Here is a 12,055-nt window from a genome sequence, read left to right as displayed (position 1 = left end):
TGTACCTCAATTATCTTGGCCAAAAGTAAGAAAGGGGGCTGGGAAATGGGCTTGGTACAAGGCGCCTGTCCTTTGCTTGGGGAACTTGCTCTACCCTGCGACAGAAAGAGGGCTAGAACCTCCTTACCCGGAGTCTTGCCCTCAAAACAAATTGTGCCGCTTGGATGAGTCTGGCCTCAGTCAGTGTGTTCTCTCTCAAGGATCAACATGGAACCTAGATGCTACTTCCATGTCTAGAGGCAGAAGGGAGCTGTTTGGCATGGAGCCAGCAAGTGTCCCCTGAGAGAGATCAGAAGGCAGACGAAGGCACCATCTAGACATCAGTTTTTGAGCCACAGAGGGAGTTGCTCCTTCTGGTGCCACCATCAGAGACACCAACCATTTATTATCTGTGGAAGGATATAGTGTTTTGTTAATAAGGATTTTCAAGTTTTGTGCCCATCACCCTCCTGGTGAGGGTACAACTCAAAACTACAGTTAGCCACTCTGCCTTGGGCTAAGTAGGGCCTGAATGCCAGGACTCGGCAGATGGGAAGTCATGAAAACAAATGCCTCTCCCATCATCCCTGACCAGCCTCAGCCAGCCCTGCCAGAGGTATGGCCCCTGGCCCCTTAAAAAGAACAATTTAAAGCAGCATAAACTAATGTATGAAATTCAACATGCATGGCTGCTTTTTTTGCAAGGAAAGAACATTGGGCAGATGGTAGGAGGATGCAGAAGCCCAGATAATTGGTCATGGGAGAAAAATCAGGTACTGTCTGAAGTATCACCGCCTGCCCAGCTCTCCTCTGGCCTGTGAATAGTTATTTTCTGGAACCACAAGGGCTGGATACTCAATATAAAAAGAAGAGAACCCGGCAGTTTGCCACATGGAATTCCGCACTTGTGCATTGAACTGGCAGACTCTCTCTTGCCAAAGGGCAGGTTTGAAGATTATATCACCCACTTCCAGGTGCTTTCTATCTAACATATTTGCATCCTAGCCACCCTCAAAGCAGCTCAGGGTGGTTTTGCATTAGGCCATCCCATTTTATCCCCACAGTATTTTGTACAGTTCTCATGCATGAAAGAAACACACAGAAGGGGAAGAGAGTGTTTAGGGTCCTTTATTGTACAGAGTTTTACCTGGGTATAAATCTCTTTCTGAGACATCTTTATCTATGATTTTGGCTTTTACAAAAATCACAAGCAACGTGTTGGCAACTGAGAAAATAACTGAGAAGTGCCAAGTGAGCAGTTGGCAAGGGAGTTTGCACTTTAGCAACGCAAAAAGAAATCTGCCGGGACACATTAAGCAGAAGGTCAAGCCTTCAGGGGAAAAGCCTCCCCCCCCCCCCCCAGGAAAAAAAAGAGAGTGTCTGGAATCTTGGCTGACAGTCTTACCATCTAGTGGCAAAGAAGGGAGCTGCACTTGGCATGGATGTCATGAAATGCAGGAATTTTGGCTGCTGTGGAACCCAATTCTCTTCCCTAGGTGTTGTTTTCTGCTTTGGCGATTACAGGCTGCACATGCAAACTACAGAAAGGCAATTTAGGAGCAAGAAGCTCTATTCAGACTTCTTGGCAACCAACTCCTCTAACTTCTTGGCGGGATGGTTGAGTGGGGGAAGAGGAGAGAACTCAGGCAGAGGGTAGTGGGGGCTGCTGCAGAGCTGCCTGGCACAGACAGTCTGACTTCGTGTTTGTGGCTCACCCTCTAGTGGCTATAAGAGGCAGCTGTTTCAATGCAATCAAACCAAACCCTTTCCAAGAATCCACCTAGCTTAAGCATCTGGAGTTACACTGGTGTGATGGAGAAGGGCAATTTCATTTTCCTTTGCAACACAATGTCCTCCGGACAAAGCGGTCCTTCCTTCTGTGGAAGGAAATGCCACCAGCCACCAGTGGGATCACCAACAAAATCAATACCCCTGGCTCTCACAACACGCAAGCGGTCGAGATCGTCAGGAAGTCTTCGTAGTTGAGTCGTACGTTGCCCGTCATGCCAGTATCCTTTTCCCGGAAGGCTTCGGTCAGGGACTGGAGCAAGGTACAGATTTGGATGAAGCGGTCCAGCTGGATACCAGGATTGGCAGCCTTCGGTGAGTAACGGGAGAGCAGCAGCTGGGAAAACTGGGGGCTCAGGCTGTAGCCCATTTGGGAGAGTGCTAGGAGAGAGAATAAATGAGAATCCACGCTTCACACAGTCATGGATGGAAGTCACAAATGATTCGCAGCTGTTATTATACTCTTATTATGAATGTTGTCTTATGAGTGATCTTTGTAAGCTACTCTGGGAATCTTTCCCACTGAAGAGGAGGGTAAAATGCTGTAACAGTAATAATAGTTGTTATTATCACCATCAACTGCCCAAGTGCTAAACTTTTTACTTCTTACCCAAATACTAACATAACACTGAGACAAGATGGCCTTTCTTGAGTCACTCAGAGCTGAGCGTTCAAGCACCCAAGAACCATGCCAGTATTTCTACATGGCTACGTTTTTCAGCGATCCCTGATGATGCATATTTTTCGCACTCCTCTTTTGGCACATCATCTAACCAGTGCTAACTCTGTGTCTGCTCAGCCTCTTCTTAGACCACTTCTTTCTCCATTTCCAAGCCTAGCCCCAAGGCACTCCAGATAACTGCACTAGGGACTTGTATTTAGGGTCTCATGAACCTACGGAGACTGCCAGAAAAAGCTGCATTACTCAGAGTCCATCAAGCTCAGTGTTGTCTGCAATGACTGATGCCAGCTCTCCAGGGCTTCAGATGGGGACTTGTTCAACCCTACTTGGAAGATGTCAGGGGCTGAACTGGGAACCTCTCACATGAGGCGTATGCAGCCTCCCACTGAGCTATGGCTCCACTCTCGAGGAACCACATAAGTCCAATGAGCCATTGCTCTGCTGTCAGAGCTTCCTGAAGAAATCAGCTCATCTGCTCTCCAGGCACAGCAAGAGGCATATTTGCCTGATGCAAAAACATCACATTTATCAGTTTACTAGGTTTTAGGCTCGGCCATTGCCAGCTGATGGGAGTTGTAGTCCAAAACATATGGAAGGCACCAGGTTGGCAAAGGCTGCTTTAGCATTGATACAATCTCATCAGTTATTGGGGATCTGAATTGTGTCAGCAGTTCAACAGAAGGCTGGATGGTTTAGCCTAGCAGCAGAGAGACACAAGAGATTACCTGACTGAGGGAACTCTCACTAACCATGGCGGAAACCTCAGTCTGTTCTTCACAATGGTTTTGGAACGGCCTCTGAGCCCGAAAGCAACAATCTGAACAGACCTCTGCCTAAAAAGAGCCACTCTCCAGCAGCGTTACAGATCATGAACAGCCTCTTGAGGCTTTAAGGACTGTTGCCTCGTTCTGTCTCACCTTGGTGAAGCTCATTACAATTAATGCATCCTGACTGGTCGCGGTCGTACTGCTGGAAGAGATTCCGCCACTGCTGGATGAAACGCCACAGGGCCGAGAACCCATAGAGATCAATTCGCCCAGATTTGGTTTTATCAAACATGTCTGCAGAGGCAGTAAAAAAAAGAGTGGAGCACTGAGCAGTGGTCCCATATACTTGCTGACTCAAAACCAGAGACAGAATACCCGCCTTGCAACACAGCCCCAAGAACTGAAGGCGACACAAGAGAGGCAGCTAATCCTACTTTTGCCTCTGCTCCACCAGGTTTGTACAGTGTTTCAAAACCCAGCAAAATCTGTTTGACCAGAGGAAAGCTTGAGACCAAACAATGTGTGTAAAGCAGAGTATCTATCACATTGCTTTCAGCCCTCTAAGAACTATTGCCTGTCTCCAGTGTAACATGCAATTCTTCACAATACCTTCTGCATGCAACATGCCGGCAGCAAGGACAAGCATGGGGTTGTTCTTAGGGTTGTGCTGCCACTAGGACACTAATGCTTTCCACAAACAAGGTTGGAGGATCTTTTGAAGACTACAGAAGATTTTAAACTCAATTACTGTTTCAGCAGGATGGTCTGGAAACAAGCACACACTCTCCAACATTTACTATGTGGACTACTCCCATTTAATTACTGCGATTTCCACGTGTCTTAGTCACCATACCAAAGTACAGAGTATTGTGAGAGATTAACATTCCAGACCCCTCCCACTCCAAGCACATTTGATTTGAATCATCAACATCTGGACTCACTCATCATCATTGAGCAAGTTTCCTCATTGAAGGCAGACCAGTTGGAGTTGACAAGGGCTTGCCTGAGTTCTTTGACTGAGATGTAGCCGCTTTGGTCAGCATCCACACTCTGGAACCAAGAGAAGGCTTCTGGGTCCACACCTGGGGGGATGTTCCCTGCTGGGGAAAGGGCAGAACACAAATTAGGAGAACCGCATGGCCATTCATCAAGGAATGGCAAGCGCCCATGGCCACCGGCAGTAAGCTTTTAGCTCAGCAGATTTTTGGCAGCTAGAGCAACAGGGATTGGACAGGCCCTCTCTCATGCCCGCTGAGTCAGCCATTGTTTTCTAAAAGGTTTTTTTTAATAGCCAAGTTATTAATCCTGCGGAAGACGGCTCAACCCCCCCAGCAGGAGCTGGGATGCAAAGCCTTGTAAAAACAGAAGGGAAATAAATGGGCTCTCTTTAGATAGTTTGTAAAGTTGAGTGCAAACATGCGGAAGGTGTGTTGTTTCAGCAGGATGTAAATGCTACCCAGTTCCAGGAGACAGATGCACAGCCATAAACTTTTATTTCCGCCACTCAGGGTGGCAGCTTCAGTGCCTTTTGGCTCCCACCTTGGAACCTTAAATAATGCAGTCTTTCTCAACTGCCTATCTAAATGGAGATGAATAATTCAATTAGCGACTGCTTCTCCAACGCTGCGGTGCAAAACTCGAGTCAAGGGCTCCAGCTGCACACCAAGAGGCCCTTTATATGATAGATGCCAAAGATAGACGCTTGGGTGCTTGAAATGCTTTGCAAGTAGAAGAAAGTGAATCTTGGGAGATTTGGGGAAAGGGAGGCAGAAATGTGACATCTGCAAAACACAAGCTTCACTCAGCCTTGCAAAATGGTATTTGTGGTGTGCTAATTAATAACCAAAATGTGTGTGTGAGAGAGAAGTTTACATTCTTTTCAAATTTACAAATGTTTCCCCGGCTAGGGTTTGATCAGTGTTCATATGAGAGAAAGCCCACCATTGCAATCAAAGACCACATGTACCTTTATTTATTTAATTTATATTCCATCATTTTCTCGGAGGAGTTCAAGCCAGCGTCCATAGTTCTGCCTCTCCTCATTTCACCTGCGAGGTAGATTAGGCTGAGAGGCAGTGACTGGCCCAAGGAGCTTCATCACTGAGGCTTTGAACCCTGGTTTCCCAGGCCCTAACCTGACACTAACCACTACATCATAGCGGCATGAACTAATGTATTTTCAGGTATGGTTTGCCATTTCTTGTCTCCTAGCGTCCATATTTAAAGTGACAAATTCCAAGTTTTTAGATCCCAAACTAAAACTTTGTATCAAGAATCTGAAGCCCAGATGTGATACGGCATGGCCAGCACATGGGTGGAAGAAACTATAGGCAGGTAATTGTGGAGATGTGCATGACTGTGTGTCAACCCTATAATGTATAATGGGGAGGGAAGAAAAGCACTACCCCATAGGTTTGGCTTTGAGGTCTTGCCAAGAATACTTTTTCAAAGAAAGAATTTGGTATGAAATTTCATTATCAAGAAAACAGGGCAATACACCCCAGCAGCCCCAGAAAAGTGGGTGGCATCATTCAGACAAGACATGGAGTACCATGTCATTTGAATTCAGAAAGCACGCCCCATAGGGCAATCCATTAGACCTCCTCCCCATGATGATGATTACTGATTAAATTTTGATACCACCTTTCATCCAAAGATCACAGGGCAGTTTGCAATATAAAAACACAAAAACACCTAAAATAGAAACAAACAAAAACAATACCCACCCAGATTTAAAGGCTATAGATTAAAAATATGGAACATTTAATGAATTTGTGTGTCATGAACACTACTAATCCACCTGAAAGCACATAGTCATCAGAACAGCCCTAAGCTCTTTTAGCACTCACCTCCAGGACCTACTCCCCCATAGGGGCCAGGCTGAGGAGCACCATATGGATTGGTAGAGGGTTGCCCATAAGGTCCTCCTGGTGCTGGGCCTCCTCCATACATTCCACCAGGAGGCCCAGGGGAAGGGTGGCCATAAGGTCCTCCGCTTGAGGGTGGCCCATAGGGACCACCAGGCGCTGGTCCGCCATAGGAGCTGCCAGGAGGCACCCCACCTCCATACTGGCCTCCTCCAGGATAGTTGCCTTGCGGAGCACCTGGAGCTTGTCCTGCAGAACCAGGGTAACCCTACAGGAAAAAGGAAAAGGCTATGAAAGTGGCAGGGGGAATGAGTTGATTTCTACACCCCATTAATATGCAACGATGAAGGAGAGGGGCCTGTGCATTCCCAGTGCATAGTTAAGATAATATAATGCAGAGAGATTAACCCAATAGTCCTGGAATGAGTGCAGAGTGGCACTACCAATGCATGGAAGGAACTATGAGTACAGTGGTGCCTCACAAGACGAAATTAATTCGTTCCGCAAGTCTCTTCGTCTTGCGAGTTTTTCGTCTTGCGATGCACGGTTTCCCATAGGAATGCATTGAAAATCAATTACCGTATTTTTCGCTCTATAACACGCACCTGACCATAACACGCACATCGTTTTTAGAGGAGGAAAACAAGGAAAAAAATTCTGAATGAAACAGTGGATGTATCATTTTTGTGCTTCATGCTGTGGCCACAGACATGTGATCTGATGGTGAATTTGGGGTGGCCCAATGCAAAGATCCTGAGGATCCATGTGGATCCATGCTTTTTAACCACATTTTTGCACCATTGCAGCCCCAGGCAACAGTGGGTGCGTGATTTTTGGGGGGCAGGCTGCTATGTGATCTGATGGTGAATTTGGGGTGGCCCAATGCAAAGATCCTGAGGATCCATGTGGATCCATGCTTTTTAACCACGTTTTTGCACCATTGCAGCCCCAGACAACAGTGGGTGTGTGATTTTAGGGGGGCAGGCTGCTATGTGATCTGATGGTGAATTTGGGGTGGTCCAATGCAAAGATCCTGAGGATCCATGTGGATCCATGCTTTGTAACTACATTTTAAGTGGGGAGTGAAGGAAAAACACAGAAGGGACAAGAGAGCGGTGTGCAGAGAAGCAGCTGGCTAAGAAAGCAGGAGAGGGATTTAAGGGGAGGGAGGAAAGAAAGGCAAAAGTTTCCCCAAACCGAAGCCAGCTCTCTCTCTCCTCCTGCATGTTTTCTGGCTGCCTGCGAGGAGCACGGAGAGGAATTAGAAGGAAAGACCTCTGCTTTCCCCTCTGCTTGCCTGGAGGGGAGGGGATTTGCCTGCTCTTTGTTCCGTTTGAGCAAACACAGCAACGAAACAGAGGAGGGTGGGCAGTAAGACCCTGAGGCAGAATGCAGGAAAGCAACCACTTCCTCTCTTCAGGTTTCCCTCTCCGACACAACGCACGATTGATTTTTGCTGATTTTTGTTCCTGCGCTCCCCTAATTGGCTCCAGGGACCCCCCCACATTCGCTCCATAACACGCACAGACATTTCCCCTTCCTTTTTAGGAGAAAAAATTTGCGTGTAATAGAGAGAAAAATACGGTAATGCGTTCCTAGGGAAACCGCCTTCAGACCAGGTCCGGGGACAGTCTGTCCCCGGACCTCTTCTGAAGGCTGGGGGGGGGACAAGGGCTTTTCTTCCCACCCCCAGCATTTTAAAAAACCCCGGGACAGCGGAGGACTTCTCCACTGTCCGGGGCGATCTTAAAATGCTGGCAGGCGGCATTTTAAAATAGCCCCGGGACAGCGGAGGACTTCTCCGCTGTCCGGGGCGATTTAAAAGCCCCTGGGAAGGCAGGCAGGGGGGACAAAGACTTTTGCCCCCCGCCAGCCTTCAGAAGAGGTCCTGGACTTTCCGCCCCACCGCCCGGCTTCGGAGGAGCCTTCCGAAGCCCAGCGGCGGCCCCGCCGCCAGGCTTCGGAGGAGGTCCGAGGACAGTGGGGAAGACGCGCTGCGCTTCCCCGCTGTCCCGGATATTTCCCTATGGGCTGTCGTCTTGCAAAGCAAGCCCATAGGGAAATTCGTCTTGCGAAGCGCCTCCAAAAGGGAAAACCCTTTCGTCTAGCGGGTTTTCCGTCTTGCGAGGCGTTCGTCTTGCGAGGTACCACTGTATGTACAATCAGTATGGAGTGGTGGTCAGACAGTCAGAACAGGACGAGAGAGTCCTGGATCCAACCACCCCACTCAGGCAAGAAGCATACTGTACAACCTTGATCCAATCAGTCTCTGGGCTTATCCAGACTTCTGTTTGTGCAGCAATTTGTAGGCACAGGTCTGTGCTTTCTGAGCAGTTTGGTTTTTTTTCCTTACCATTGCTTCCCCCAGGAAAACCTGCTGTTTACTGCTGAACTGGAACAAACATCAAGCCACGTAAAACTCAATTGATGTTTGTTCCAATTCAGTGGTAAAAGAGTTTTCTTGGTGGGACAAAAACAACAGCAGCCCTGCTTGGATCCATGCCTGGAAAACATGGTCTTATGCCTACAAATCATGGCACAAATGGAAGTCTGGATAAGTCCTCTCTATCTACATCATAAGGTTCTTGTGAATGATAAAGTGTGTGTGAGAGGGGGGGGGTATATCACCGAGTGCTACATTAGAAATGTAGTAAAGAAAACTTCAAAACTGGGTCTGATAAGATATTTGGGACTAATTAATCAGGGATAAGGAATAAGACCCTGAGAAACAGCAGAGTAGAAGGGATGGCTCCCAGGATTTAGAGTCCAAGGTCTTGGGGGGGGGGGAGGTTTTTGCAATGATGTTGCTGCACAGTTACTTATAGGCAAGGAATTTGCATGAAATATTGCAGAAATCAGATAGTGCCACATCTCCAGCACTGCTGTCAGTGGCATAGTAAGAAGAACTTGCATTTGGGGTGTCTCAGTACATGGAAAATCCCAAGGCCACAGCTGAACCCAATGGCCCAGGAAGCAATGATTCTCTGCTTAACCTGCTGAACAGGCAGAGTAGGAGACGACTTTGCAGCCCTGACACCACAGAGCCTCTTCTACACAGTGGAGGAGAGGTGAAGAGAAGCTTCCAAACGTGTTTGATCAAAGGACTCCAGCACATGTCTCTTAGTCACCAAAGATAACTAACACCACCAACAAGTGCATCAAGCATTAACACCTTTCATTTGGGGTAGGTTTGGCCCTCTATGTTGCTGAATTACAGCTCCCATCATCCCTGCCCACTGGCAATCTTTGCTCAGACTGCAACATGTGAAGGGTCAAAGGTTCTATATGTGTGATGTAAGCAGAGAAAGGGCTAGTCTCTGCTCCACAGAGCTTACAATCTCAAGGTGGCCAGCAAAGCCAAAACAAAGAGAGAGGAAAGACAAAGGAAACAAGGGAGGAATCTTGCATTTGGCTGGGGACGAGCTTAGTGTGTGTGCATGTCAAGGAAGGCCACTGCACATCAAGACTGACAGAACTTGGCTAGCATGGGCACCATATATGTAGCTGGGTCAGACTGACTGGACATGACAGAGGAAAGGACACTGGGAGACTCCAGCAGTTTATTTTGGAGTATTTTTACCACACCTACTAAGCAAAGTACCCAGGGTGGCTTGCAGCATAATTTACAACACACACTAAAATAGACAATGGTCTTCTCATTGTTCCAAGAAGAATCACTCTGCAGCTGAATCTCATGGACTCTTGAAGCTGTGAATTGTTACGTCTGCCACAGGCCAGGGCTTCCTAACTGCTGTCTCTTACAGTCACTGGCTCTGGTGGCCAAGACAGGTGTGATGCGGGGGGGGGGGGGCATGCTGCCCAGGAAAAAGGGGTTTGTGAAATGAAGCTTCTCTCGTTCCTATGTAACATGTACTGCTTGTCAGGACTTTGCTCTCGTAATACAACTATAGCAGCTATGCTCCCTAGGCACTCTCCCTCAGGAGTAATAAGCAATGACTCTGTTTACAGATCATAAGAGTTGGAAGGGATCCTGAGGATCATCTAGTCCAACCCCTGCAATGCAGAAATATGCAGATGTCCCATTACGGGGACCAAACCTGCAATCTTGGCATTATCAGCACCATGCTCTAACCAGCTAAGGTATCATCATACCACCATCAAGCATTTCTCTGGCTCTTTTCAGTTTTGCAACAAACCTATAAGGCAGGCCAGTATTACTATCTCTATATTGCAAATGGGAGAAGCAGAGGCTGAATGAGAGCAGCTAATGTAGTGAGTACAGGGCCAGAGGTGAAAGTCAAACCAAGGACTTCCTGGTTAATAGCTTAATGTCTTGGGGTGCTTAAATAATTCCATGTTAATCCCCACAATAACTATTAAATAGGTCACTATTCTTGCGGGGGGGGGGCTGATAGAGAAGCAGCTTGCCCCAGGGTAATCCCAGCCATATTACAACACTTGAAGCTTTTCATTTCCCACTATATCCATGCAAGGGCAGCCACTGGCAGATTTCAGAGGCCAAGGTTTCCTGGGGGAACAGCTGAAATTCAGCCCAGGAGGTTACTATGTGAAGCCGAGCCTCTTTCCTAAATACACTTATTAGGGACCAAGCCCTACTGATCACGGTGGGACTTACCAGGCAGAGGGCCTTCTTGGTAGTGGCGCCTGCCCGGTGGAACGCCCTCCCATCAGATGCCAAGGAAATCTGACTTTTAGAAGACATCTGAAGGCAGCCCTGTATCAGGATTTTTTTAAATACCTGATGTTTTGCAAATTTTTATATGCTGTATGACGCCCAGAGTGGTTGGGGAAACCCAGCCAGATGGGCAAGGTATAAATAATAAATTATTATTATTACTTCTGAGTAAACACCCACAGGACGGTGCTGCCTGTCACTCTGCTACACCAGCTCTCCTCTGATCACCCAAGTGATCAGGCCAAACGCTTCCGACCCTTCCCCAACATCTCCCCCAATGAATCCTTTGCACTCGAGCCCAACCATGATGTCACCTCACAGGCCCACGCCGGCAATGACGTCACTCTGGGAGATATGCGCTTCCTGTCTGCGTACGTTTTCCCACTCCAGCCTCCTATCTCCATCGCCCCGGACTCCTGGGTCCTCTCCCACTCCCCGTTCCCTAGGCAACGTCCAACTCCCCCTTCCCCCGGAAACGCTCCGTCGCCTAGGCAGCAGGTGGGGCCTTCATCCCCCTGGAGGCTCCCCTCGGCAGGGGGCAGGAGAAGGCGGTCGGCGCTCCACCCTCGCTCGCTTACCTGCCCATACGGGTAGCTGGCCGCCATTGAGCTTCTCACAGCCGCTCGGGCCACCGCCCCCTCCTCTCTGCACGCCCACTCCTTTCCGCTCTGGCACCGCCTACTGACGCAGCCAATTGGGGGACAGGCTTGCTGAGCCTCCCGCGGACTTGGGCCGAGCTCCCGTCAGTCACCCACCGTAGGCGGGGCCCTGTGACTGAGGAAGTCCATAAAAAGAAAAGCGGGCCTTCCTTCTTTTTCCCTGGGAGGGGAGGGAGGGGCTGGTGGGCGGGGAAGAGCTCGTAGCCCCGCCCCCTCAGCCGTTGACGACCGTTGCTAAGAGCCGCTTCCCTCGCTTCTACCTCAGGGCGGTTGAGAAGCGAAGAGCCGTCGCAAGAGTGGCAACAACAACAGAAGCAGAAATAATTACACAAAGAAGCCACCGTGGTATTATACAAACAGAAGTAATAGCAAAATATAACAATAAATCATTTTTTATTCGAGCAGGCATTTTAACTGAAGGCTGATTTGTAGTTTTAACTAGTTTTAATTTTTTTTATTTCTTGTGCACTTTTTACAGAATATATATATATATATATATATATATATATATATATATAAATTTTCTGTAAAAAGTGCACAAGAAATAAAGATTTTTATATATTGCTTTTATGTGCTCTAGGACCTCCCTATCCTTTGGAGAGTCTTTGTAATCAAAAGCTGTAACTGCCTCAAAAAACCCTTAACTCAATGACTCC

At 47.9% G+C, this 12,055-nt stretch overlaps 1 protein-coding gene across 2 annotated transcripts; it reads right to left on the bottom strand.

Moving 5' to 3' along the window:
* Positions 1-1,091: 1,091 nt before the first annotated feature.
* PEF1 (penta-EF-hand domain containing 1) lies at positions 1,092-11,475 on the bottom strand. 2 transcript variants are annotated; one of them, XM_028739002.2, is made up of 5 exons: positions 11,319-11,475; positions 6,066-6,351; positions 4,158-4,316; positions 3,367-3,510; positions 1,092-2,148 (listed from the first exon to the last, which is right to left on the bottom strand). In XM_028739002.2, the coding sequence occupies exons 1-5, from the start codon at positions 11,343-11,345 to the stop codon at positions 1,919-1,921; spliced, it is 846 nt and encodes a 281-aa protein (XP_028594835.2). In that variant the 5' UTR covers positions 11,346-11,475; the 3' UTR covers positions 1,092-1,918. The 2 variants fall into 2 exon arrangements, with proteins under 2 accessions (XP_028594835.2, XP_028594836.2); XM_028739003.2 differs by having other exon boundaries at positions 4,158-4,313.
* Positions 11,476-12,055: the final 580 nt, after the last annotated feature.

Source organism: Podarcis muralis, chromosome 7 (assembly GCF_964188315.1).
Source record: "Podarcis muralis chromosome 7, rPodMur119.hap1.1, whole genome shotgun sequence".
In the NCBI taxonomy this organism is placed as follows: Eukaryota; Metazoa; Chordata; class Lepidosauria; order Squamata; family Lacertidae; genus Podarcis; species Podarcis muralis.
This window is presented reverse-complemented; position numbering and strand designations above follow the sequence as displayed.